This window comes from Poecilia latipinna, unplaced genomic scaffold (assembly GCF_001443285.1).
Source record: "Poecilia latipinna isolate Pla-1442-1.1 unplaced genomic scaffold, P_latipinna-1.0 Scaffold659, whole genome shotgun sequence".
Classification (NCBI taxonomy): domain Eukaryota; kingdom Metazoa; phylum Chordata; class Actinopteri; order Cyprinodontiformes; family Poeciliidae; genus Poecilia; species Poecilia latipinna.
The window spans coordinates 228,234-256,132 of NW_015113275.1; the positions used below are offsets into that span (position 1 = coordinate 228,234).

Sequence of the window (27,899 nt, forward strand, 5' to 3'; positions counted from 1 at the left end):
TATCCCATCTCATTATTGGGGGTTAGGGAAACTGTGGCACAATAAATGCTATCAATTGTATTTTTGATGCATCTGTATATATGTCCATAGTTATAATACCGATACTTTAACAATGCTCAAATCTTGTCTTTAAACAAAATAAAAAACCGTGTTCCAGTTCCAGGCAGTGTGGGTCAGCTCCATGTGGAACTCCAGGAGGAATGGAGTAACATTAGACAGGCCACCAGACAATCTGATCAACGCCATGCAAAGATGTGTTGCTCTGAGAGACGCAGCTACCGGACACACAAGATACTGAAAAATCTAATTCCTCAACCTGACCCCTATCATGTTCAAAGGACTGTCAGTCCACTACAAATGGCCATACCAGGATGTGATCAATGCCAATATAAACATCAATAATTACTGAAAATATATTTTGAGTTTCTCTATATATTGCATAACCCAAATGTTCATAAAACTCTTATATTTGACATGGGGCGTTTATATTTTTGTTCAGTGTATCTATTATTATTTAGTCATAGGCTCCTTCAAATTCACCAGAACACAGATCACCACCGGAGATCCTTCCTGCCAGCAGCCATAACTGTCTACAATAACTCTGAAGAAGTTTGAATAAATTAGATAAACTTTTAATTTACCTTTGGGATAAAAAACTACTTCTGATTTTGAATATCGTTTATTTATTTCAGCTACCAGGCAGAATGAAATAGAAAAAATATGTGGTCTAATGTGCAACTGTATGATATTGGACAAACTAAAGAATGTGGAGTGTTACCGCATTAAAGTCTAGGTAGTTTGGCCGGCGCAGGGCATTCTGGGTATCTGCAACCAAACAAACATGCTGGAGTCTAGAGGCAGCAGGAGAAATGGCTCTTAGCCAAAGACAAAAGATAAATCCTCCAACCACAAAATGACACCACTTCATTTTCGTTTATATTTTGTGAAGAAAGTTGTACTCAGTGTTTTCTAAAGATGATTTCATGTTGTTTCCTTCTGTGGTTCTTGGTGCAGCGCCCCCACAGGTGAGGAGGGGAACAGGTTTTTTTCCCAAAGGGTTTGGTTGGTTTGATTCAGAACAGTGAGAAAGAGAACCACAGGAGCTAAAAATGTAGCAAATGTTGCAACCTTAGTCTCCAATCAAACCGAGTCTCCCGGACTCAGGTGGGAAAACAAAGATCTTCCATCCTATCGCATGTTCTCATGTTTTATTGAAGTAATCGGGCATGATTGTTGCACATGAAGACAATTTTCATTATGCTCTATCTGAACTGAACTTATATTTAGAGCATCCTCTTCATGAAAATGCTTTACAACAACAGAATATCTTCAGTCGAGGGTTTCTTCACAACCGTTGTAGCACAGACTGCTACACGAGATCCTTCCTGCCCACAGCCATCAGAATATAAAACAAATCTTTGAAGAACCTTGGGTACAATGAGTTTTAGCAACATTTAATTTCCCTTTGGGATCAATAACGTATCTTTGAATTGATTTAAAAGTCAGTCAGAAGATCTTCCAATGAGCCGCTTCATTTAATTTTCACTCTCTCTCTGGGTACTTCTGTTCCTCTGTGAATTAAGAGCGAAAGCATAAAATTTGTCATCTATAAATGTAAAACACTTAAAAAATGTTAAAACCACAGTGAAAATATTGCAGGAGTGACACAGGTTACAAACATGTAAAAAATATATAACAAATTGCTTTTCACAAACTCAAGGACAAAAATAAAACTCTTCTATTTATATTATATCACATTATCAGGTCATATCAGGTGGTTAAAACCACTTTTTAACCAGATGTCCAACAAGTTGTTGCTGCAATGTTTAAACATAAATTACATTTCTGTGATGGGAGATTAGCTTAATACAGTTTGTTGTTCAAAATGTCAAAAAAGGTTGACTAGAAGCATTTACATAAAAAGAAGCACTTCATTAAGACACATTTTAAACCAAGAATATTAAGAGTTTAAACTGATTTTACTCCACAAAAACATTCTACTTTTATAAACCGATGCATCTGAGGCTGCATTAGTCCGTTTAATCCTAGAAAGTCCAGTTCATTTGGGGATGCTAATCAAACTCTGAAAAAACAACAAACCTCAGGTCTCAGTTGGGTTGAAGTGAACTCTGGTTCGGTTCGAATGCATATCAGAACACCAAGCAAACCAGAGACAGTTACAAAAACAGGAATTGGACTACAGCGCAGTGCATCCTGGGTAAATGCAACCAAAACAAAATGCTGGAGTTTAGAGCTAGCGGGAAAAATAACTTGAGGTCTTTAGCCAAAGACATAAGAGAAATCATCCAATCGCTAAAATCTGAGAACTGCAGCAGCTGAAAATGTAACAAATTTCGCAACTTTGGTCTTGTTGCATATTGCTGTCAGACTGTTTCCAAAGCTGCATGAACCAGCAGATCAAGTCACTGGATGTCAGCTTTGGTCTGTGGTTCAGAAATCCTCTAGTTTGATCGGACAAATCTTTCCTGAGGCGAGTGTTGGGGACGTGATGGTTGTTGGGTCCACAAAAGCCTGGAATCAGTGGTGGCCATAATCAGTAGTTTGTGGTCTGACCACGAATGCACTACAGGCTGCCACTGATACGTTCCCTCTGACTGCAGCTCCTCGACTCCTCCGCACCCTTCAAGTCTTCTGGTTTTATCTCCAAATCAACGGCGGCACGTGCCAGCGCTCCTTCCTTGATTGGCTGGCAGCCGGGGCTACAGGGATGCTGCTTGAGCGTCGCTGCGCTCCATCTGGTGCAGCTGAGGTTTGCAGGCTGCGCTGCAGCGAAGTGACGACACGGCAGGCGGCTCCTCGTCACCTGAAAGACAAGCAGAGCATTATTTGCAGACAGGTCTGATAAATCCATACACAGACTGTAAAATCAGTGCAACAGTATTCAGTCCCCTGCAGTTATAGATAAATGTGAGGAGAAAGTAAGATGAGCCATGGGTTGCTTTTTTTAAATTTATTTATAAGCATTTAATTAAGTTTTATTAATTTGACAAATGTATTCAAGAAGGTATAAAAACAACAACTAATTATTAGGGATGCAGGTAATTGGTATTGGTCTGATAAGTAAACAATCTATACTTATTTTTATCTGTTTCTGGTCATTTTTTCCCCCATAAGTTTAAAATAATAGCAAAATGTATATAATATCAATTAATATCAGTAATCGGCCACAGCAGTGATACTAACATCGGATATCGATATCGGCCCAAATCTTCATATAATCTCTAATATTTATATCCCTCAATTTTTTTGTCAATATGCTGTTACAACCTGTAATTTCAATCAATTATATATTTTTATATTATTGAGCATCAACAATACAAATTGAAGACAAAGACAAAAACCTCACATGAAAAACCAAATGAGACTTTTGTTTTGCATATTTTATTACTCGTACTGTTTAAAAGTAAACATTTATATTTAGACCCTTTTATCAGCTCTACTGCAACTAATTAATGCAGTTCAATGTGAGTATAAATGCTGAAGGCATCAGAGGTGCTTACTATCAATAATTTGATGATTAGTTGATTAATTGGATAAAGAATTGGCACATTCTGAAGATTTTTCATTTAATCCCTTTTTATACAATATTATAAATGCATTAAAATGCCAATAAACAAGTAAGTTTCTTTTTAAATAAGAAAAACATTGCATTGCCTAAAATGCATCATCATTCCTTTAGTGATCATTTGCAGCGAAGGATGCGTCTGCAGTTTAAAATAATGCTTTTAACATCCGCACGTGTTAAATGTTCATTAGATTTTACAGTTTACTGATTTTTGTGAAAGTGTTCTTGCATTATTATCATGCCATTAGTACCATTATGTTACCTGGAAATGGTTTCAAAGCAATCTTATCGTTTATCGCAACAACTTATGGGTCAATTTATTGTCCAGCAACATTTGTTATTGTGACAGGCCTAGAGACAAAGTGGCCTAATCAATTATTATTGATATCATCACATGAAACAATATGTAGCTGAAACTGAACGGTGACAAAAAATGAAAAGTGTGGCAAGTTTCTCGCTCTTTCTTTGAGCTCTTTAATAGTGTTTTTGTTCTTAATCTGCAGAAAATCAGAACTAAATGAGGAATTAATGTAACTCTGCGGCGCTGCAGCTTTACCGAGGCCAGACGAAGACGATTCGCTGTCTGCCAAAGAGGAAGAGTCTGCCTGGTCATGCGACAGCCCCTCCATCAGGGGGATGGAGAGCTCCGACGACGGCACGGACGAGTCATAGATTCCAGAATCCCGAGGAGGCGGGACGTCAGGGCCGGAGGAGCCGGGCTCCTCGGTGTGGCCCGGAGCCGGTTGCTCTTCATCCTGGAGGACACACAGAGCTGAGGAAGAGGAGGAAGACTCTTCGGGTAAAACTCCAGATCTGCCGGTGGACAATCTGCAGAGAAAAAGCAAATGCCTCTTAACTCAGGGTCTGTACCCACAGTAAAGTTTTCAAAGTAAGTTTTTAAATTTTCCCATCACCACTTTGAAGACAAAAACAAAACAAATGAACTGAAGAAGACAGTTTCAATTCAACATTATATAATCACGGCAAAACCACAAAATCCGAAGTATTTTTAGTCTAGTTTCTTCCTGCAAATATCTTAGTACACTAGAATAATTTTCAAGTAACTTATCAGCAAGATACAGAAGCTTGTTTTAAGTAAATAATTTCTTGATATTGATAAAAGTACTAGCTTAATACTCTTTTAGGGGCAAAGTTAATGTTAGCATGAGGGCTAAGTGGAGCAAATAGCATGTTGGCACCAGCAGTAGGATGTGGGTTATCAGCAGCATGTTGACTAACAAAACATTACTCCATGGCCGTCCAACATTAGTGTATGAAGTAAAATCAGAATGAGGGTTATGCCGGGCATGCTGAGAAACACTAAAGGACTTCATACAGAAATCAAGCACTTTCCAAACCTTGAAAACATGAAATTCAAGCACTTTCAATGATTTCAAATGGCAGTGCACCGATAAGAACATTTGAGGCGATATCAATATCCAATATTCATAATGCTGCTATGACCCATGACTGATATTTACCACTATTATATGTAATTATACACATTTCACAGCCGCTTTGGAGGAAAAAACTACCAGAAGTAGATGACGACAACTAGGTTTGTTTCAATGCACAATAAATCAATTAATGGCATAATAAATTAAAGCAAGTTCAGTAATTTTTATTTGCATGATTTATTGATTTTCTCGTCTTTCTACCAAAAACTGGATGATAAAAGTCTTCAGTCTGGTGCTATGGTCTCAACTAGGACCAATTCTGTTTACAGAGACTTCATAATTAATTTTATTTGTTGTTTCGTTTATTTATTTTGGATATTTGAAATGTCCTCCAGTTCCAGTGCTAAATGCTCATTAGAATTTAAAGTTATTGATCCTTGAGAATCTGTTCTTGATTTTTTTTATGCCATTACTTGAAATTACTTGAAAATGATCTCAAAACAACAATATTATCGTAATAACTTCTGGAACAATTTATCATCCAAAAAAATTTGTTATCGTGACAGACTCAGCAACAATATAAAAACAAATATTGGTTGTTAATATCGGCCCAGTTTTATTTGTCGGACTGATATCGACCTCAGTGCTGATATGTTGTGCATCTCTTCTGTGTAATAATGAGGAGTGTGAGGTGTTGAAAGGAAATGACAGGCGGGCATTTCCAAAGCAGCGGACCTGGAAGTGGATCCGGGGATGGATGCGGAGCAGTGCGGCGGCTCTGGACTGGAGCCAGCGGCTAGCAGGAGCACGTTCCTTCTCGCTTCCCCCTCCAGCCCCTCCATGGACGGCGTCCTCACCAGAACCTCGTTCAGCACCACGCCGGAGTCAAACAGTCGCTCCGGCTGAGGCACGGAGGAGGAGCAGGCCGGCCGTGGAGGAGGAGGAGCGTGTTTGGAGGAGGAGGAGTCCGACGGAACCGAGGACGCTCCTGGGGGAGATGGCTGCTTCTCGAACCAGTCCGAGTTCTGGCTGATGTGCTGGTGCATGTTACAGATCGAGACGTAGAGAGAGCGTCCGGATTTGCTGCGGAAGTAGTTCCTCCTGGAGATGTTGACGGGCTGCTGCTCTGAGTCGGCCAGCGCGGACTGGCTGGAGTGGAGCCGGCCGTAGAGCTGCGGCAGCTGATCCATGAGCTTCAGCCTGAACCAGGGGGGAAAATAAACCTGAGAAACTGCTTCTGTTTATAAAGGACACTTACTATGTTTCCCTGTACAAATTAGATCTATGGTCTATACAAAACATGTCCATTACATGTTTTGGCACAAAATTATACTCATAAAGATATTTTATTCTGGTCAGTTCTGCCCATTTTGATCTGTTTTAGGGCAGCTTGTCAATTTAAATCCAAATAAGCTGCTCCTGGCTACACCCCCCAACTCAATGTCTACCGTATCATGTAAAAATGGCTGCAAACAGATGAGCAACTATGCAACTGAACATCTTTGAAAAGCAGAAATGGAGCCTCCTGCACAACCAACAAGAATGCAGCAAGTAGTTTCTGGATGCTAAGTTGACAATAAAACTCTTGTCTTTTCCAGCAGCCATTGTGCGGCGCACACAACGGTAAAACCAGCTGACCAAACGTGCTGGAGCTCTGCTGGGGTTGCTAGGCAACGGTGCAACGCCTGTCAAATGTGACTTAACATTCGGGAGGTTTTTGAAATGGCTCCTTTTCCAAACAAAAGACATTAACATATTGCCAAAAAAACAGCTGCGTGGTTTTAAATGCAGTTCAGACCCAAATGAAAGTCCAAAAACATGCAAAAACTGAAAAGTTCCCCTTTGACCCACTGCTGGTGTCAGCCGTGTTTCTACCTGGGAGCCAGACTCAGCGCTGTCGGGATGTCGCTCTCTGTGGAATAATCAAAATACACTGCCATGAAGCGGCTCAGCTCCGGATCCCTGCCGTCCTCGTTCTGCTTCGCCAGCCGCAGCTTCTCTGCAATCATGGCCACGGCCACGACAAACAGGTCGCTGTGCGATCCGCCGGTCGGGGAGCCGCTGCCGCTGTTGCTACGGCGACCAACGGGAGTCTTCCCTCTGCGGCTTTTCTTTTCCACGTAATATCTGAGATAGTTGGAAGTGGAGACAGTCAATCAATGCTATTGGACAAATGGAAAGATTAATTATATATTCATTGTTTCCTGCACAAAAAGAATACTCTAACTGGTTGAATTTAACATTTAGCTTTAGCTTCTGCTAAGTAACATATCAATGTAGCACTTTAGCGTTAGCTTCTGCTAAGTAACATGTCAGTGTAGCACTTTAGCAGACCTAATGTTTATGAGTAACTGAAAAGTTAGCACAACTAACTTTTCAGTTACTGCTGTATTCTAAAACAAAAAGGTGCGCAGCACTGGCACAAAGGTAAAGCGCGTAAGGTGTGTATGGAGGACGACGTCCATCACAAGTTCAAGTCCCGGCCTGATGACGTTTGCAGCTTGTCTTGTCTGTCTCTCACATCCACTTTCCCCTACCTGACATCTGTTAAATAAAGGCCATCAGAGCCAATAAAACTTTTTTAAAAAATCCTAAAATAAAAAGTATTAAGAGATCAAGTTTATTTTTTGAAATCTGTTATTTACCACCATCTGGTGGTTAAAGTCGGAACTGGAGGTGAGGATGGTTTTTAGGTGCTGACTTTTTTTTCTTTATCTTCAATAAATTCAGGCTCTCAACATTAGAGGGAGAAGTACCGTAGGCCTTTAGAGCAGACGGTGATGATGAAGTTCGCTTCATCCAGCTGTCGGCTCAACCAAGACATCTGACCCTCTTTGCACATTTCCAGATGTTCCCACAGGTCCAGCACCACCTGAATTGAACAATCGATTAATTACACCTTCATGTTTTCTGTCATTTCAGCTTTTCCAGGTCCTGTCTGCCTCACCTCACAGCCGCAGAAGTCCTGCAGGAAGTAGGCAAAGCTCTGGATAACGCTGGTGTGTTTGGAGCAATCTCTGTTGGAGTAACAGATGAAAACTTTGGGACGTGGCCACGGACGCTCGCTGTTCAGCGCTGCGCTCTGATTGGACGACTCGCTGCTCTCCTCATCCAGCTGGCTGTAGATGTTTTCTAATAGCACACAGAGATCACAAATGTCTCAATGCTAAAGTAACATCTCTTGTTTGGAAGATGAAAGTTTTATTGGTAGTGACTTCAAGGTGTCTACTATATGGGCAGACTAGTCAATTTGCATAGCTGAGGTGCATTGCATGTGATCTGGACCTATTCTTACACACAAACTGTTGTTACATCTTGGGATCCCTTCCATGTTTCTGATCTTTCCATATTTTTTTCCAATTCATGTAAACGACTACTAGACTGTTCCCACAGTTTTACTTTCTTTCTCTTAAACTAGTTAAGTTTCCTTTGAAACACGGTAACATCAGTTGTCAGCATTAGCATCAAGATTGAATGTTAGTGTTAAAAGCAGCCATCCGCTGTAAAAGAAACTAAACCAGGAGAGTTTTCTGAATCCAGCATTAAAAGCAAAACATTAGAGCGTTTTTCTGCTATGGCAGGGTTTTAGGATGCATTTAAAATTCAGACTGCAGCCATTTTGTTCATGTATTGTTCTCTTGCACATTGATTAAGAGTGTCCACATATTTTCTTTTGTTGGTCTCGAAGCCATGGGTCCGCTATGCACTGCACCTGCCTAGTAAGATAGAGCGTGTGGTAATTATGTATTAAATAGGCATGTTTCAAAAATATCCTGCCTGAGACGCTCCCAGCTCTGGATTTCATTGGCTAGCCTCACCTTGCTGCTTCTTGCGACACACTACAGTGAAGAGGGTGGCGAAGGCTGACATGATGACCAGCGGCACGGTAATGGCCATGGCACGGATAGGCCCCGCCCACGGGGAGTGGACTGAACGACAAAACAAACAGAACTCATTCAAATAACTGGGGTTTTAACCGTAATCTGGCTCTATAATGCTAATGAAAGTACAATACAGCAACTACATATTACTCATGTACATTGTAACACATTAAGGTAGACATTTATTCAAGACTAAATGTTAGAAAAGATGCATTAAAATGAAAACTGCTTCTTTCATGCAGCCTCACCCTGGCTGACGTGGTACTGCATCTGCCTCCTGGTCGTGTTGCTGTTGTCTCTAAGCTATAAAAGCAAAGACAAACAACGAAAGAGATTATTATTACTGTAAATGTCTGAACACATCACAACATGATTGACATTGTACAAGTGTAACATGGCTTTCTTTCAACAATGTGCAGGTGCTCTGACAGTTAGTGGTCACCATAGCAACAAGTAACCAGCAGCTCCTCCCCCTTTTTCTGTATTGTGGTTTATTTAAGATCAAGCTTTACATGTTTACTTTCTAAGTATTATATTATTGTAACATATATTTCAGACAAATGTAACCAAAATCAGTGTTATGTAATTTTGCCTGGTTTTGCATGTTTTTAACTATTATTATTAATGTCGTGTTTAATTTTACAACAGCTAACTGCTGTTAACGGCTCATTAGGAGTCATTGCTCTGTAGTAATAGTTATTTACTATTTTTCATTTAACATATAGGGAATATAGAAGCTGCTGGACTGATGTTAACCACCAACTCGATTTCCTCTTTTGTTAGAATAAATACAGTGAACCTGAATGTGTCTGTTGTGAAGTTAACATAACGGACATGAGACGAACAAAGCTTGCTAATAAAATTACTAAAGTCTAATTTGATGTTGTGGACAATTAAATTAATTGAGTCATTTAGATTTAATCCTTCTGGTCAACATAAAGTTAGTGTTTGAGGTCCTAAGTAAAATAGGTGGCTTCTTACGTTCTTTAGTTCAGATAAATAATGTCCCTGTGACTTATTCCTAGTCGCTAAAACTGTCTAAGCCGGTAACAAGTGCACGTTAATTATTAGGGAGAGAGCTACCGTTAACAGATGTGGTTCATGGGTTCGGACACCGGCAGGGCTACTCCGATTGTCTGAATCATGGACAGAAGCGGGGCATAACGTCTGGATGTAGGTAGTTAGAGCTTGGACGAATCTCTCTCGCGCCCAGCTTAAACAAAAGTTCTCTAAATTCTTATTTGTGGTAATACTCTGGAATTAGAGGCTTTTCGGACCCGTGAGACGGAGAGCTGGTCAGTAGTCAGTCCGCTGAAGTTGGGAGGAGTTAGGGGCGTGACTGATTACTGTGGATTAACAGATGGGTTACATGATAACTCCTTTCATATGGTTTGGATACTGGACATTTTGGCATCGATCTGATACCAAATAAATACCGCCAATGCCAAGACTGATACCAATACTTTTAATTAAATATGATACATCATCAAACTTCTGACTTTTAATTCTTTTGGTGATTTTTCTTTTGAATAATTTTGTTCAAACCTATGACAGACTTTCAAAGTTCAAAATACATTAATAACATTAACCTGATTTGTGTGCATTTTAACCAAATAATGTGCAAAATATTATAATTTGAGAGCAAATTGAAACAAGATCTTTGCTGAGGCACCTTTGAGAAACTACAGTAACTATAGAATAAAAATTGAAGAATATATTATCACATCTTTATGGTGTAGTTATGTTATAACATGACAGTGTTTGAAAATGTACCTCTATTACGTAGGTTCCCTGTGTGACGTCCTGAAGGACACACGTTGTCCTGGCCTGGTTCAGGTCCTGCCAAAACAAACAACTAAAATCATCTACAAATATCTACTTTTTTAGGCCTGTCGCAATAAGCAATCAATAAATCACATGTTAGATTAAAACAAGCTAAAAAATTATTTATTGTTTTTCTCTTTTCTCTGTCAACCAAAACCAATATTTTGGAAGAAAATTTGAGACTAAAGCAAAGTCTGGTGCTTTGGTCTCAACTGGCCCTTTTTTGAAGGACAGGACTCATAATTCATTGTATTTGTCGTTTCTGTTGTGTTTATTTTAGACATTTAAAATATATTTCCATTGTTAAATGTTCATTAGAATATAAAGTCTATTGATCTTTGAGAATGTCTTCTTGCATTTTTATGTAAATGCCATTATATTACTTAAAAATACTCTCTAAATAACAATATTATTGTTTAACGCAATAATTTCTGGACAATTTATCGTCCAGCAAAATGTATTATTGTGTAGGAGCGATCTTTGCAAAGGAACAGTCGAGCCTGACCTGCCTTCACACAGATCAAAACCAATAAAAACTCGTTGATTGAGACTCAGTGCAGTTGAACACTGAGTGAGTGAAGACGTCCCATGTTGTTCCCATGTGTCTGAATCACAGCAGAATACCCGGAGATTAAAGGGCCGAGCCGCTGGACAAACTTCAAAGAGGATGCAGCCAGGAGGGGGCAGTAAAATGGCTGCTCCCTCCACCTTCCAGTGCGGATCTAAACGAGCAGACGCTTCATGTGGTTGGATATTTAGGTCACATTATGGGATCTCGAAGCACGCAGGAAAAGGTTTATTAGAATCTTAAAAGGCTAGCCTGAAAGAAAAGGACTGAAAACTCAGCTGTTGTTAATAAACCAACATGCAATAGAACAAGCAGGAAAAATACTGCTTATGCGTCAGCTAATAGTTCAGCTGACTTCATTGGACCTTACAGTTAAGCCCATAATTATTCATACCCCTGGCAAGATTATGTTTAGGGTGTTCAAAGTGGGGCTGGGGGCCATTTGTTGCCCCTCCAATGATTTTACGTGCACAATCCAAGAATAAATTAAATAAATTAGGAAAAAAAAAGCTACAGATATAAAATTATATAAAAATATTAGAGGCAACAAAAAAATAATAATCTTTGCTAAGCTTTCTTTCTGTTGTCATGGTAACTAATCCAAGACTGGAATATTATTTTATCTGTTTTGCACATATTATTCCTCATACATTTCTTGCACAAATTGCAAAGATTTCTACTTGTATTTATACAGCCTTCCTTTTTTTATTTGGTTCTTATTCTATGTTATTATTTTATTTATCTTTTAATTTCCACAGAGAATGACTCTAAAAGTACCACTATGTTTTTAGATATGATTTTCTTGAAATAAAAGAAAAAAATTGTAGGAAAATATATCTGCCAAGAAGCTTCGTTAAATTATGTTTTATTATTTTGCACACCCTGTTCTGGCCGGATCGTTATTTGTGTTGCGCAGCACTCTCACTTCCGCTTCTGAGTTGTTGATGGAAGCTAAGCGTTAGCAGCATAACGTCCAATATTCAAGTTCGGCCTGGGAGGATTTCATTGTCTGATGATAATGTCCGGTTGAAATTTGTGTCAACAACAATATCGTTTATCGCAAAAAACTTCTGGGACATTTTATTGTCCAGCAACATTTGTTATTGTGACAGGAATACATGTTACTTTGAAATAACACATTTAACTCTGGTATAATGGAAATATCTTGGTAGTTTTGATACTGCTTCACAGCAAACAGAGAGCGGTCAGCCTTACTGGTCTGCAGCGCTGCACCCTGAAGAGACCGTCCTGCCGCAGCCTGTAGTAAAGGTAATACAGCTGGAAGTTGAAGGAGGACGGAGCCAAATCAAACGTCACATGAAGGTTCGATCCAAGCTGAGACACGTTCAGGGTCTTTGGCTTCCAGACTGAGGAGACAGAACCAGAACTCAACACCAAAACTCTGGATGTGTACCGACATGCAATGATACGAGATAAAAACATTAACATGCATGAATATTTAAAAACTTCTGGATCTATTTTTACTCTTACATCTAATCAAAAGGCATTTGGTCGCATATTTTTCACCACAAAACAAATATAAAGGAGAAAAAATATATAAAGAGTTGCATAGTAACTAGTTACATGTACTTGAGTAGCTTTTTGGAAAAAAAATTAAAAAAATTTACTAAGCTGTACTTTTTACTTTTACGTAACAAATTTTATTATGAAGTGTCACTTCACTACTCTTGACTCTGGATTTTGTGCCCATGTGAGTAAATTCACTGAATGAAGAACAATTTTGTTTTAACTAAATATTCACAGACACACATTCTCTGTCTGTGTCTAGTTCTTATTAAAGTTTCATAAGTTTTATATTGAAAGAAATTGATTTGGAAAGATGTTTACTTATGTTATTTCTATGAATTATTTTAATTTTTGTCTTTCACATATCAAAATTTCCATAGAACTTTTTTTTTTTCAAATGAACATTTTAACTTGAAACATAATTTTTTGCACATGAACAGTTTATGTTAAGACAAACTTGCATGTTTGCCTGTTCAGGAAGGAGACTTATGTTTTCTCCAGGTGCGGAAAACATGAAACTTATTTTCGCCTCTGTCAGTTTACGCTTCTCTGCCTCGCAGAATGAGGTAAAGTGTGTGAGGACTTACCTCTGATTAAAGTCCTGCATATGTTGCAACTGGCTTTAGTACCGTTTCTTTAGATATAACTGTATTTTGGAGAGCTTCTGCTGCTACGCCATCTTGGAAATGTTCTGAATTAAAATACGTCACCGCCGTCGCTAAGCAACGTACCAAACACTTTACGTTCGTGCAGATCAGTTGCTGTGTGGTCAACTGTTTGAGGCGTTTCATCTTTTTATTATGATGAAAGTTCTGCGCATCTTGCAAATGGCCTTCATATTGTCTTTTTTTTTTTGTGAAATATAATAAAACTTTGGAGCGGTTCTGTTGGGACGCCATCTTAGATGTCTTTGATGTCAACTACATCAAAATACGTCACCGCTGTCACTATGCAAACTTAACACTTTGTTCACTTTTTGATTTCCCCTTTTCTTTCAGTCCTTTCTTTTTTCATCCGAGTTATATTTATATCTTTCAGCACTTTTAAATTTCTCTTTTCTTTCATTGGTTGTTTTCTGCCCCATTTTCTTTAAAATTGTTTCTTCTTTTTTCCCCAAAACATTTTGCTTTCCTTTTCTTCCATTTTTATCATCCTTTTTTCCTGTTTTGCCCTCTTTCATTTTAGAAAAGTAGCTTTAATTATGTGTATTTTTGCCAAAATCAGAGCACTAACATCTACCAAATCTCAGAATCACACACGGCAACAAAAAACACAATATATGTTGAAAATAGGTTCATACAGGCGACATTAGGGCCTGTATTATAAACTTAGATCAGAAGTTTATAATAATTTCACTCCAACAGTTTTATTAACTCATATTTGCTGAAACTTCTGGATTTTACTTGTGCATCAATGAATGCAGCCAACATGGGTTTGTGTATAATGGGCATAAAGAGGAACTTACATGGCTTGCAGACCAGATTGTCCGATCCAAGCAGGATTTCACATGCTGTTAACAGGAAAGCACAGAAATATTTGATTTTCAGTAAGAATAGAACCGTTCCTTCTCTTCCCTGATGAATAGAGACACTTTGACAGGGTTTTAATCACAAAGTAATTCATCAAGCTCGTCCAAACGCAACTTACAGTTGGTCCTAAGGAAAGATGGAGGGAAGAAGCTTTCATTCATCAGAGATGGGAAAGGAACGACACGAACCATGTAGTCAGTGTCAAAGGTCAAACTACTGAACGGCTGACTGCTCAGCTTCTGCACGAGGAGAAAAATACAGATTATTAAATCTAGTAGTCAGATTACAGCTGAGTGAAAGAAAACAAAGAATCAAAAGAAGTTTATGTTACACACTACTGTGGACCAGTCTCAATCTCGCCTCATTTCTTAACATTTTCATTCTGAATAGTGAAAACTTTTCTGCCTTCACTTGAGAAAGTGTGAGGCGATTGCTCTGCACAGATCTCACCGTGCTCCTGTAGGAGTAGTTGAGCTGCCGCGGTTCTTTGAGGATCAGGTGCTGACACTGCTTCCCGTCTGGATTTTTGTCCTCCAGATAAACTCTGAAGCCTTTAATGTGTTCGATTCCTGCAGAGATAAGACAGAAACGTCAGTTTCATCTTTCCTCTCCATTCTTCCTTCTATACTCCTAACATTTAGGAATATAGAAAAATGTTCTGCATGTCCTCATCAAGGTTATTACAGCTAGCTAAAACTAACAACATAATGAAAACTGAAGTTGAGAAAACAACTTCAGTTTTTCTCAATGGTAATTAATGGCATAAAATATAACTAACTGGAAACTATATTGTGCGTTTAAAACTGAAACATTCTGAAATTCTATATATAATATCCTTTGTTTTCGTGTTTATGACTATGCGTTCTGTTTGTGATTGTTGCATTTTAATTTTGATTGTAGCATTTTTTGTTTGCATTTATTTTTTGTGTTTGCGTGTATGGACCAAAACAAAGTTATTTCTTGCTTTTCGTGATAAATATTATAGTTTTGAGAGTGTTTTCCCACTAGATAGTCTGGTAGATTTGGTTTGTTTAGGGACCAAAATTGCAACAATTGTTAACAACAATTTTTGCTTTCAAATTGCACTGAGTCAATCCAAACTAATTGAAAAAACTATTCACCTTCTCACCTGTTGGAGGCGCTGCACTAAGAACCACTGAAAGAAATGACACAAAACCCTCTGAAGAAGATCAGCGCAACTTCCTGGTTCACAAAATGTAAACAAAAACGAAGCGGTATCAGATTTTAACAGTCGGATAACATCTCTTTTGTCTTTGGCAAAAAATTATAAACCATTTTTTCTGCTACCGCTAGACAAGCATGTTTGTTTTGGTTGTATTTACCCATAATGCCCTGCACAGTAGTCCGCTTCCTGCTTTTGGTTCGGTCTCTGATCTGCTTGGCGTTAAAGCACACAGACCGAGGTTTTTAGAGTTTGCTGTTTTGGTTCACATCAGAGTTTGATTACGTGTTCACACCTCCCCAAACAAACCAGACTTTCTAGACAAACGGACTGGAGTTTGATTACAGCGGACCAAACAGTACTGGTGTGAATTGTTACGTCTGCAGACTTGAATTAGAGTGAACCTCTGGCTGCAGTTTTATGTTCCTCCAAATTCAAACCTCTTTTTCTCTAAATCAGAGTAAAATACTTTCGGAAATGATGATGGGATGCATTTCTGTGGACATAATTTGGACCTGTCCCTTTGTTTCCTGTCTTCACCCCTCCCATCCTCCTCCATTTGCTCCCCCTCCTCCCCGTTCTTCCCAGCTAAATCTCCTCCTCTTTGAAAACATCTGTCTTGTAATTACACCTTCACATCCAAGAGACATGTTTTTCCCATTAGCTCTGCAGGAGAGGCAGAGAAAAAGTGGAGGGACAGGTTTCTGTGTCCTTAGGCGGATTCCTGAACATGTTCTTCCGTTTCTCTCTGTGACTTGAGTAGAATTTGCATTTTAGCAGCAGCAGCAGCAGCAACTTATGCATTTTTACAGCATTAGGTGATTTGACATTGTGCACAGAGGATGAGTCATGGATTGGCTTTGTTTTTCCCGAACACGGGAAAAACAAGTGAAAAAAAAAGTAGAACTGCAGAGGGAATCAGGCATTTCCGTTCACTTCTGATCCCTGGAGTAATGCAGCCTGGCAGCGGCAGACAGAGGCGAACCGAATCCATCCAGAACCACTGAGCCATCAATTTCCAACGGCCATTATTATCAAAAACGGTTAAACAGTACAGACTTATCAAACGCAACAGGCGAGATATGAAGTTCTGATTTGCGGATGAAGCAAAGCCAGGAGGAAATCCCCAGAGTAGCCGAAACATGAGCTCAGATTTATTTTGTTCCCAGGCTGAGAGGAAGGTAGCAGCGTCTTCCTTGCTCTGGTCAGGTTTTCATTCATTTTTAAACAAAAGTGAGCTTTTTATTTCGACTACGCTGCCATAATTCACTTTCCTCATCTATTCTTCTTTTCGTCAGTTGATGAAGTGACACTTCACGTTTCTACAACAGCTTCATGTTTCTAATGTTTTCTATCTGTTGGACCTTTTAAGACCAAAAAGACACAGTAAGCACTCTGTATTGTCACTGTAAGTACGTTACCCTGTTGTAACACATTATTATTTTTATTGAAAGTTTAATATATAAAAAAAAGATTTTAAAAAGTGTTTCTACTGCCTGAACGAGCTATTTTGTATTCATTTTAGTCTTTAATATACCAAACTTTACATACAACTTTGTTTTGTCTGATTACAAAATCTGATTTAATGATTAGTTACTTAGTACTTGAGTAGTCTTTTTACCAAATACACTGCAAAAGTTTGGGATTAATTTCTAGAGCAAAAATATTGGTACTCTTTAGATAAGACAAAAGTAACTTATAAGTAACTTTTCACCAAGATATAGGAGCTTGTTTTAAGTTAATTCCTAAATATTGATGAAAAAGTGCTAATTTCACTGGCAGATTATAACAAGACATTTTCCCATGTAATGAGTGAAATAATCTGCAAAGAGAATTAGACATTTTCTATCAACAATAAGGAATTATTAACTTAAAAGAAGCTACCATAATTTGCTGAAAAGTTACATAAAGGTTAGTTCACTTGAAATAAGAAAACTAAGATATTTACACTACAAACAAGACCAAAATTACTTGGTAAGATTTTGTGTTTTGCAGTGTAATTCTATACTTTTACTTGAGTAATTAATTGGAAACCTACTAGAAGGTAAAAGCATTGGTTGCTCTATCCACCTCTGAGTGCAGCGCAGGATATTGGAATATTAGACGGAAACCATGGAAACGGCTGGAAAACTCATCTGTGCATCCCTGTTTCTGGAGCACTTTTATAGATCTCCAGTGAATTCCTGACAAATTCATTCATAATGAAAAGAACATGGAGGAGTTTCACAATAAAAATGTTAACACTGCAAAAACACAAAATCTTACCAAGTAATTTTGGTCTAGTTTATAACACAAATATCTTTGTACACTTTAATTAAGACAAAACTATTTTATAAATAGATGTTCAACAAGAAATAGGAGGTGTTTTAAGTCAATAATTCCATAATATTTATTAAAAAAAAGTATAACTGAAATAATTTGCCAATGGAACAAGACATTCATCCCACATTATAACTTATAATATAGTTAGTAGTTAAATATTTCACTTCGTACTTTTTCATCAATATTAAGGAATTATTGACTGGAAATAAGATTGTATATATTGCTGAAAAGTTACTTACAGAACATATTTTTATAGAATAAGTGATTATTAAAATTATCAGGTGGGCTGAAATCAGAGAGGTAGTCACAGGCCACACTGCAAAAATACAAGATGTTAGAATATCTTGTGCAAATATCTGAGTACACTCAACATAACCTTTCAGCAAAAAAGAGCTTGTTTTAAGAAAATAATTTCTTAAAGTTGATGACAAACTGCTAGTTCGATTATTTCACTTAAAACATGTGAAAATGTATTCTTAAATGTGAAATAATCTGCCAGTGTAACTCCCACTTTTTCAACAATATTCAAAAATTATTTACTTAAAACAAGCTCCTGTATCTTGCTGAAAAGTTGCTTTTGATTTAGTTCTACTTTATTTCAAGCATACTACAATATTTTCACTACAAACGAGACCAGAACTACTTGGTAAGATCTTGTGTTTTTGCAGTGCATGCAAGCATGACACGGACATTTTCTGGAAGATATCTGCCTACACCAGAAAACAACAGGCAGGTTTGTCACAGAGAGAAAGAGAGAGAGGTTTGCCTTGCTATACTCTCTCTCTCACACTCACAGACACACACAGTTGTGTTTTCATATATTATGGGGACTTTATGTTGACTTCTATTGATTTTCAACAGCCTAACCCTTTCCCTAAACATCACATACATGACCCTTACCTAAACCCTTACCTGTACCCTAAACATCACATACCTAACCCTTAATCCAAAAACAGCTTTTCCCCTCATGTGGACCAAGGAAATGTCCCCACATGGCGCAGTGGTCCCCCCAACCCCACAATGTAGACAGAAATACGGTAGGTCCCCATGAAGATATAAAAACCTGGTTCACACACACTCACACACACACACTCTCGCATTCCTTCACGGTCAAATCGTGGTATTGTTGTGCGAGATGTGATCCTTTTTTCTCTCCGGCTCCAGGTCCGATCAAAGGGACACACAGTTCTTGGTAATCTTAGTACTCTGAGTGGTTTAGGATCTCATTTTTCCTCTCTTGGCGGTCCGTCTTTTACCTTTCAACCCGGCTCGCGTAAACACAGACAGACACTTGGAAAAGTTGCAGACAAACGGTACCTAGTGGACTTGCAGACCAGTGGACGACCACAGCAGCCTGGTCGTCACAGGCCAGGTGGCTGAAGGAAACGTTGGATACCTCATGGATCACGTGTTTCCCCAGTGGGTAGCTTAATGAGCAGTCTGCAAACAAAAGAAAAAAAACACAGAGGAATACCTCAGCATTTGTTGACAACTTATTTGCATTTCTTAAAGGGGACCTATTAAGAAAAAAATACTTTTTGTCTGTTTTTATGCTTCCACTTGGAAGCATAAACAAAACAAAATAAAACAGCATAAAAAAGCATTCCACCAGCTGTTTTCTGGCAACAAGTTGATGTTTTTTAGTGTTTGGAAAATGAACTGCTTGTGACTTGGTTGTGATCAAGTCACAATCAGAGGGCACTGTTGTTGACTTGCCATCCAGAAACCACTTGCTACAATCTTGTTGATCGTGCAGGAGGCTCTACTTCTGCTTTTTAAAGATGTACAGTTGTATAATTGCGCATCTGTTTGCAGCCACTTTTATGTGAGTGTAAATGTTGAGTTGGATGCGTGGCCATTCGCAGCTCTTTGGATTTAAAGTGACAAGATGCCATAAAATGGCTCACAATAACCAGAACTGATCTGACTGAAATCCCATTATCTAAAATTATTTTGTGTAATGAACATGTTTTGTTTAGACCAATTCTAATTTGTTCAAGGAAACAAAATAGGTCACCTTTATAATGGCCAAATAGGCTTCTGTACACAGTTAGTTTTGGTCATGGGTAGCATTAATCACTCGTTAAATCATCAGTTTTGTTTTCAGTGAAACAACAATTTAAACAATTCAACTTCCCTTCAACTCTTTGATTTGAAACATCTTGTTCTGCAGTCTTTTATATTAAAAATGTTTATCTTAGCAGCTGTCAATATTTTTTCAGGCTGTAGATTTTTGCCCTTTAAAGTTGCAGTGATTATAAATAGCACTGAAGGATTAATTTACAAAGAAATCTTGCAGTTCATGCCTTACTACACTGCAAATAATAATAATAATAAATTTACCAAGTATTTTTATGTAGTTTCAAGTATAAGTATTTTACTTGAAATAAAACAAAAATAACTTTCAGATAACTTTTTAGCACAATACAGGTTAATAAAGTATTAGTTCTAGTGGCAAATTATTTCACTTACATTTTTTGCATTTATAGGTAAAATAATCTACCAGTGGAACTTATAGTTTTTATAATCAACATTCAAGAATTTCAGACTTCAAGCAAAGCTAGTACATCTTGCTTGTGAGTCAGTTTTGTCTCAATTCAAATGTAAAAAGATATTTATACTAGGAAGTAGAACAAAAATACTTAGAAAGATTTTGTATTTTTGCAGTGAAGTTGTCTTAAAGCCAAAGTCAGACAATTGAGAGCTGCATATGAAACTCTCTTGATCCATTGGTACAAAAGGACGTGTAAGAAAATATCTGGTTCTGCATTAATAGGTCAAGGGGCCATGTCTTTGAATTTCCCCCAATGCTTTATGAGAACTAATGATACTGCGGCTTTGTTGCAGGTTTGAGGTGGTTTTGTGTAAACAGCATCTAAGATTCAAGCCTCTGGGTGGGAGGTTCCCCGGAGAACAGATAGCTGACATCTGAGGCGGTAACCATCAATGGTGCTTACTTTACTCCTTCTTAAAAAGTAACATTACCCAACTTTAAATTGTAATGTGCTCTGAGGTTTCTGTGGGTCCCTTAAGGGGTTAACGTTGTCATCCACCTCAAAATGTGGATGATGATGTTTGTTTGGTCACCTCAGTTTATCAAACACTGAGAGCCATAAAGTGCTAAGGTACAACCACGGACCTTTAAACATGTAGCATCATTTTTTGAAATGTAAGTTTAGAAGTTTAGAAACTTTTAAGGGAGTCTGAAGCAAACACCCAATAAACAGATCACAAGAATTATGCCAACAGTACAGAGGCCAAGCCCAAAGTTAATAAAATTCAAGCCAACAGCTAAAAAGGCTCAAACTAAAAGCTAATTAGAGTCAAGACAAAAGCTAATAAGGCTCAAGCTATCAGCTAAGAGTCAAGCTAACAGCTAAAAGAGTAAGTAATAAAATGTAATAAGATATGATCACCAAGGATGTGCCCACTTTTCATATTCTATCTTGTTTGTCGGGGGACCAAGGATTTTACATTTGACTTCAGACTTTTTTGTTAAAGTTTTTAGAGAAATGATGGCAGATGAGTGATTTCTGTCAGTGTCTGTAACATGTCTGCTGCTGGAACTAACCAAACAGTGTTTCCGCCCAATTTCAGCCTGCAGATAACTGTAAACACGTAAATCATTCATCAGTTTTGTTTCTATAGCACATAAAATAATGAAAGAAGCCATGAAGTGGGACAGAATGGAGGAAAAAGACCAAACTAAGGATACAGGCAAAAAAAAAAAAAGGAGGCGTGAGTTTAGACACGAGCCAGTGCTCTTCTTCCTCAGAGCCGGGTCATGTTCAGGCCTGAAGGAAGAAGGTCACAGCTGGCTGCTCCTCTTCCTCCTCCTTCATCTTTCATAGAATTTAATAGGAAGGGAAAGGATTTTGTCACTATTCTTCTTCCTATTGAATCTTTGTCCTCAGATTTATATCATAAGACAAAGTCTGAGAGACAGATTTCAGTGAAGGATGGAGATGGGTCCCGCCTTCTCCTTTTGTTTCTCCTTCCAGTTGGGATTCAACTTCCAGGGCAAGATGAAGAAGATGGATGATAGAGAGACTTTGTCTCTTCCTCAAAATCCATATGTATAAAACCTTTAGAGTTCACTATCATTCTTTGAGATATGGGTTTGTTACAAAAGAAAGAACTGATCCAAGAATAGAGCCCTGTGGTACACCACACATATACAGACATGCATTTAAATATAGCAACAAAAAAAATTATAAATTGCAATTTTCTAACTTTTTTTTTTTCAAAAACAATTGGTACAAGCACAGAGCCCTGTGGAACTCCACAAGTGACCCTCAAGTGGGAAGATTTGTTGTAAATACATATGTAAATAAATAAATCTTTCAAATGGTCCAATTATCAGGCAGCATGGGATAAATATCCTCCATTATGCTGATGATACTCAACTATAAGTATCCATGATGGATCCAATCCATTGGGTAGGTCACAAGCATGTCTGGAGGACATTAAAACCTGGATGACTCTAAAATCTCTTCTTTTAAATTTTGACAAGTCATAAGTGGCTGTTTTTGGACCAGAACCTCTGAAAAAGAAGCTGCTTAGTCAGTCACAGTAAAGCACATTGTGTTATTTTTATTTACTTTATTTATTGCATTATTGTTTTTAAATCAAAAATGAATATTTCCCAAATAAAGTCGATTGTTGCAACTAATTGTGGATCCCTTTAACTTTTTGTTTTCTGTCAGTTATTTTTCTCTCATCTGTTTTGCTGAGATGAGAGAAAGGATGTAGGATCCTGAAGTAGGATTACATCTGATGTACATCAGTTCATGCGTTTCTTTTTTATGTCTCGGCTCTGTCGTCCTAGACAGCCGCTTGTTCTGTTGCAGGTTTTATTGTGTTAATGAGGAGTTTTTCCTCTCTGCTGTCGCTACATGCATGCTCACTAGGAGGGATTGCTGTAAAGTCAATGACTCGTTGCAATCTGCTGTGTTTCCTTAGAAACTTTTTTTATGATGTTTCCTTGGCTATGAAACAAACTAAAGCCTTCAGGACATTTGAATGAAGAAATTTACAAATTTCAATAAAATTTAAGCCTCAGCAGCGACCCGGTTTAAATTTATTCACACCTTGTCCCTGCTCATCAACAATCGACTGGAGGTCAAAGGTCTCCTCGCTTCATATTCCCTGTGACATCACTGGAAATAGAAAGGAGGCCCGACTCTCCTCCTTCGTCCTCCATCCAGCTAGAGGAGAGGAACCACTGAGGTGTGTCCAGCAGGAAGGATTGTCACGCTAACACGCTCCAGTGCCTTAATTTGCTTCAAAGTATGAAGGTTTTAACTTTTATTTCTCAGAAGCAACACTTCAAAGTCCCATGACCTCCTGACCCCTCATTAATCCCAGAGATACTGTGAGTTTGGATAAAACAAAATTAAATATCTTCTCTAGAAAATATCCGTTTATCTATGTGTTACCATTAAAGGGATCCAAAGTGGGTAAAAAAAATAAAATAAAAAAAACGCAAAACAAATTGCATTAAAAAAATAGATGATGGCAATTAAAAAAAACAAACTTTTGAACAATTATTATTCATAAAAATCTCCATGCAATTTGGACACTTCTAGATTTTAGACTTCAAAGTAAGAAAACAAGTCATTTGGATATATAATGTAGATCCTGTAGCACTAGAAAAACACAAAATCTTACCAACTATTTTTGGTTAACCTTCTAATGCAAAAATATTAGCATATTTGAAATAAAACAAAACAACTTCACAGGCAATGTCTCGGCAAGATGTAGGAGTTTGTTTTAAGTCAATAAATTCTTAATATTAATAAGTATTACTTTCACTGGCAGATTATTTTACTTCAGCAGGGCAAGTGTCTCCAGTGGAATTAGCTTTTCTTCATCAATACTGAAGAATTACTTGCTTAAAACAAACTCCTACATCTTGGTGAAAAGTTACTTGTGAATTAGTTTTGTCTTAAATCATACTAAGATTTTTGCATTAGAAGCTGGACCAAAAATAGTTGGAAAGATATTGTGTTTTTGCAACTTTAGACCAGCACAAGCACACAAAAACTGTATCTAATATATAAATAAATAAGTGCTGCATTTGCTTTACTAAAAACTACCCAGACATTCAAACACACAAAAAGTGACGTACAAAAAGAGATTTTAAAGCCTTTCCTCACTCATGGTCACGGACAAAAGCGGGAGGCAGGGATTGGCCATGGCTCAGGAACTTGACTTTACGAGTTAAGGGAACAAAAGATGAAGGAGGCAGCGAATGGGGGAAGTAATAGAGGGTGACACCGAGAGACTTGTAAAAAAAAAAAAAAATTGAGGAAAAAGACAGACAATGGAAACAATCTAATCATAATGCCTGACCACTTGTTTTCTTTTTTCTTTTTTTTTTAGTAAAAATGTATTTTTTAAAATGAATTCAAAGCAGTAAATGTCATCTGGTGATGAATTTTCAGGGACTTTAAGAAATGCTGGAGATGAGGAAATGAACACTGTGTTTGGGTGTGAAGGATGAAACCTATTCTTCAGGGCAGCGGTGGGCAACTCCAGGCCTGGAGGGCCAGTCTCCTGCAACTTTTAGATATGTCGCTACTCCAACATACCTGAGTCAAACTCTACTTCAACACACCTGAGTCAAATAATGAGGTCGTTAGCAAGACTCTGGAGAACTTGACTACACTTTGGAAGTGATTCAGCTGTTGGATTCAAGTGTGTTGGAAAAGGGAGACATCTAAGAGGTGCAGGACACCGGCCCTCAAGGACCAGGATTGTCCACCCCTGCTTCAGGGTGTACTCCCACATAATTTTAGTGTCTACCAGACACAATAATAATGTGGGACCAAAGTCGCAACATTTGTTACATTTTCAGCTGCTGTGGTTCTCATTCATACTGCAATGTCAAATGATCCTAACTCTTCTAAAAAACATGTTTCCTTCCTAACCTGTGGGGGCGCTGCACCAAGAAGCACTGAAGAAAATGACACAAAAGCCTTTGAAGAAGACACTGAGCTTTTCGTACCTCTTCACAAAATGTAAACAAAAATGGAGTGGCGTCAGATTTTAGCGGTTGTAGGATTTCTCTTTTGTTTTTGACTAAATATCACAAGCCATTTCTCATGCTAATGCAAGCATTGTGTTGGTCATATTTACCCAGAATGCCCTGTGCTATAGTTCACTTCCATTTGTAGGCAGACCAGAGTCAGATTACTTTCTAGACAAACTACAGTTTTATTAAAGCAGACTAAACAAGATTGGTGTGAATGCACTCTTAATCCAAATTAAAACTTAACATAAAAAACTCAAAACCACAAAATGAGATTTTTGCATGAGTGCTAACTTTAAGAGGAAACTTCCTAAGCACAAATACAGGCTGCCAAGAAGCACAAACGTGTTCAGAACCGATAACCTGCTGCACATCATGCTCCGAGTTCACACCACAGGGGGGCACTGTAGGCAACTATCGTTGTTAAAATTAGTAGTGAAGAACAAGTAGGAACAGATGGGGGCAGCAATTTGTCTGTTTCTTACTGTTCCAATTCACTGAAATCAGAATCAAGATAACTCAGTCATTCAGTTCAGAGAAAAACTCACTGTCAGTCCTGAAGGTGACGAACAATTTACGAACTCCCTCTGCAGCAGACTGCACCTGCAAGACAGAAACAGAGACAATTCAAAGCTTAAAATGGCAAAATCAGTAAACCAGCTCCCACTTTATATCTGAGATTACGCCCTTCATAGTTTAAAAAAGAGTATGGACCCATTTTAATAGAAATATCCAGCTTCATACCGTAGAATATCACGACATTTAGGTAAAGTGTGAAGTCAGAGCAGGTTTCTTCTCTTCTGTAGTTCAATATGTATCTGTTTTTTATAACGAGGGACAAGACAATGGTTCCGTAAACATGTAACCAGTTATTAAATGTACCTTTATGTTAGCCTAATTAGCTAGCAAATGCAGCTTGTTGTTAGCATAAGCAGCTAGCTGTTGGTATAAGAAGACTGCTGTTAAGTAATTAGCTAGCTGTTTATAACTCCAAAAAGAGACTCGAGCAAAAGAAATAATACACTTAATGAAGAAAAGAAAATTAAAGGTGAAAATGAAATGGATATAAACAGGTACATTTTAATAATGGCTTATAGGTTAAATAAAACTACAGTCAAATAATAATAAAATCCACATATTCTTTTTTCCCACTACATTTAAGGCACTAATAAAAACAAATGTATACGGAATGCATTTTAATTTGTAATGTGTGTTTCTAAAGTGTGTCATCATATTTACTAATTGTATCATTTTTATACATTTTGCACTTTCCTAGCAGCTTCTATAGCTTTGGAAGGTCACTCCAAACTTAACAGTGTTCTAGTTGGAAAGCCAGAGGGATTTCATAGTTGTTCTGTTATTAGCATTTACACATTGATAAAAATGTTGTTCTCTGAGCTTTATCCATTTAAACATATTGGCACATGCTCAATATATGCCAGAACTGTAAATAAGCAGGATTTATTCGCAAAAGTGGCAGCCATATTGGCTATTGAGGTCAGAGTTGATGAAGAACCACCAACTGTCTTTGTAATACAAATTTTGTGGATTTTAATGACTTTTTCCTGTCTAGGATTGGGAAATTTGTAAAGAAGATATGAATCACATCACTGATCACTACATCCAAAGCCAACCCTGCAGCCTGAAGTTACCAGATACTCCTTCTTCTCTCTCCTGCACAAAAACATATTGTCCCTTCAGGCGTATTTCAACAAAGGTCTACCAATTTTATAGCTCTCACATTGCCTTTTATGTTGTCCTACACATACAACGTTCCACTTTTAGTCTCGTTAGAGGTGTCAGGCTGTGGCCACATGCAAGAACCACAAATACACACCTGAAAGCAATAAGGTGGAACCCCAGCTGTGTGTGAGTGGATGCTATAGGAGGTGTAGCGTGCTTATTAGCAGCCACTGTACCACAACAACCCGTCCTTACAAACACATACACATCTGCTGGTAATTATGTACTTGTGAAAACCTTCATTGGCGCCCAACATTCCTCCAACGAAAGCTAGAGCCCAAACTCAACTCCTGACCATCAACTTTGAAGAAGTCAGGACAACAAATGCTATAAAAATATTTACTGGACATTTGGAAATCCTCAAACACTTTGTAATCTTTTTTAAGACATTGCCTTCAGCCTGTCTGCACTGCTGGGTTGACCTTTGACCCTCAGGGTTTACATACGGCTGTGCGCCCTGATGTCCCGCTGGCAGCATGAACTGAGAGGGTTAATTACCATACAGGGAAGTTTTTCCCCTGGGAGACAAACATTTTTTAGTGATTTTCACCAATAAGTTGCCTTTAATGCCACTTTCTGAACAGCATGACAAAGAACATTATAATCATGTTCATCAAAAACATTTAAACACATTAATCTGCAACACGGAGGCAGATGAGCTTTTGGGGAACTTTTATTCTTTCTAAGCTGCAGATTAAACCATTTTGGACTCGATTTGGATTATTTTACAGTCTGGATAAAAAGTTGGACTCAACTAGAGATAGTTTGCAAGACGAGGCTTTTGAACTTTACAGTGGCGTAAATAAATAAGACATATTTCTGCATCAGAATTGTGAGCAGGAACCAAGAACCAGTGAAGGAAACAACATGAAAACCTCTGAAGAAGACAGAGCGCTACTGACTTCTTCACAAAATGGAAACAAAATGGAGATTTTAGTGATTGGAGGATTTCTCTTTTGTCTTTGGCGAAAGACGAAACAAATGTCTCCTGATAGCGCTACGCTACGATCAGTCAGTCAAGTTTATTTGTATAGCAACAAGGTATTTCAATATGCTTTGCATCATAAAAAGACAAACATACAAATTCGTTGAAACATTTTGTCACCATAATGTTCATTAATGTTTCATTTATATTGTTTCAAAAGCAACTCTAACCAGCTGGGTTTTCATTCTAAAGGAACTCAGTGTTTCGGCTGTTTTGCAGTTTTCTGGGAGCTTGTTCCAGATTTGTGGTGCGTAGAAGCTGAATGCTGCTTCTCTGTGTTCGGTTCTGGTTCTGGATGCAGAGCGTGTTTTGATCCATATC

At 38.0% G+C, this 27,899-nt stretch overlaps 1 protein-coding gene across 2 annotated transcripts in view; it reads right to left on the reverse strand.

Annotated features, from left to right (window-relative positions):
* Positions 1–1,191: 1,191 nt before the first annotated feature.
* Positions 1,192–27,899, reverse strand: part of il17rd (interleukin 17 receptor D) — a 40,665-nt gene continuing 13,957 nt past the window's right edge. Inside the window, exons 2-16 of one of the 2 annotated variants that reach the window (XM_015044008.1) lie at positions 25,399–25,453; positions 19,135–19,257; positions 14,763–14,881; positions 14,431–14,551; positions 14,249–14,293; positions 12,472–12,623; positions 10,638–10,703; positions 9,113–9,167; positions 8,802–8,912; positions 7,931–8,115; positions 7,740–7,855; positions 6,859–7,110; positions 5,719–6,183; positions 4,143–4,399; positions 1,192–2,824 (exon numbers count right to left, since the gene is read on the reverse strand). In XM_015044008.1, the coding sequence (XP_014899494.1) occupies positions 2,721–2,824; positions 4,143–4,399; positions 5,719–6,183; positions 6,859–7,110; positions 7,740–7,855; positions 7,931–8,115; positions 8,802–8,912; positions 9,113–9,167; positions 10,638–10,703; positions 12,472–12,623; positions 14,249–14,293; positions 14,431–14,551; positions 14,763–14,881; positions 19,135–19,257; positions 25,399–25,453 (2,226 nt within the window). In that variant the 3' untranslated portion in view covers positions 1,192–2,720. Of the gene's footprint in view, positions 2,825–4,142; positions 4,415–5,718; positions 6,184–6,858; positions 7,111–7,739; positions 7,856–7,930; positions 8,116–8,801; positions 8,913–9,112; positions 9,168–10,637; positions 10,704–12,471; positions 12,624–14,248; positions 14,294–14,430; positions 14,552–14,762; positions 14,882–19,134; positions 19,258–25,398; positions 25,454–27,899 lie in introns of both variants that reach the window. The other variant, XM_015044007.1, reaches the window with a different exon arrangement.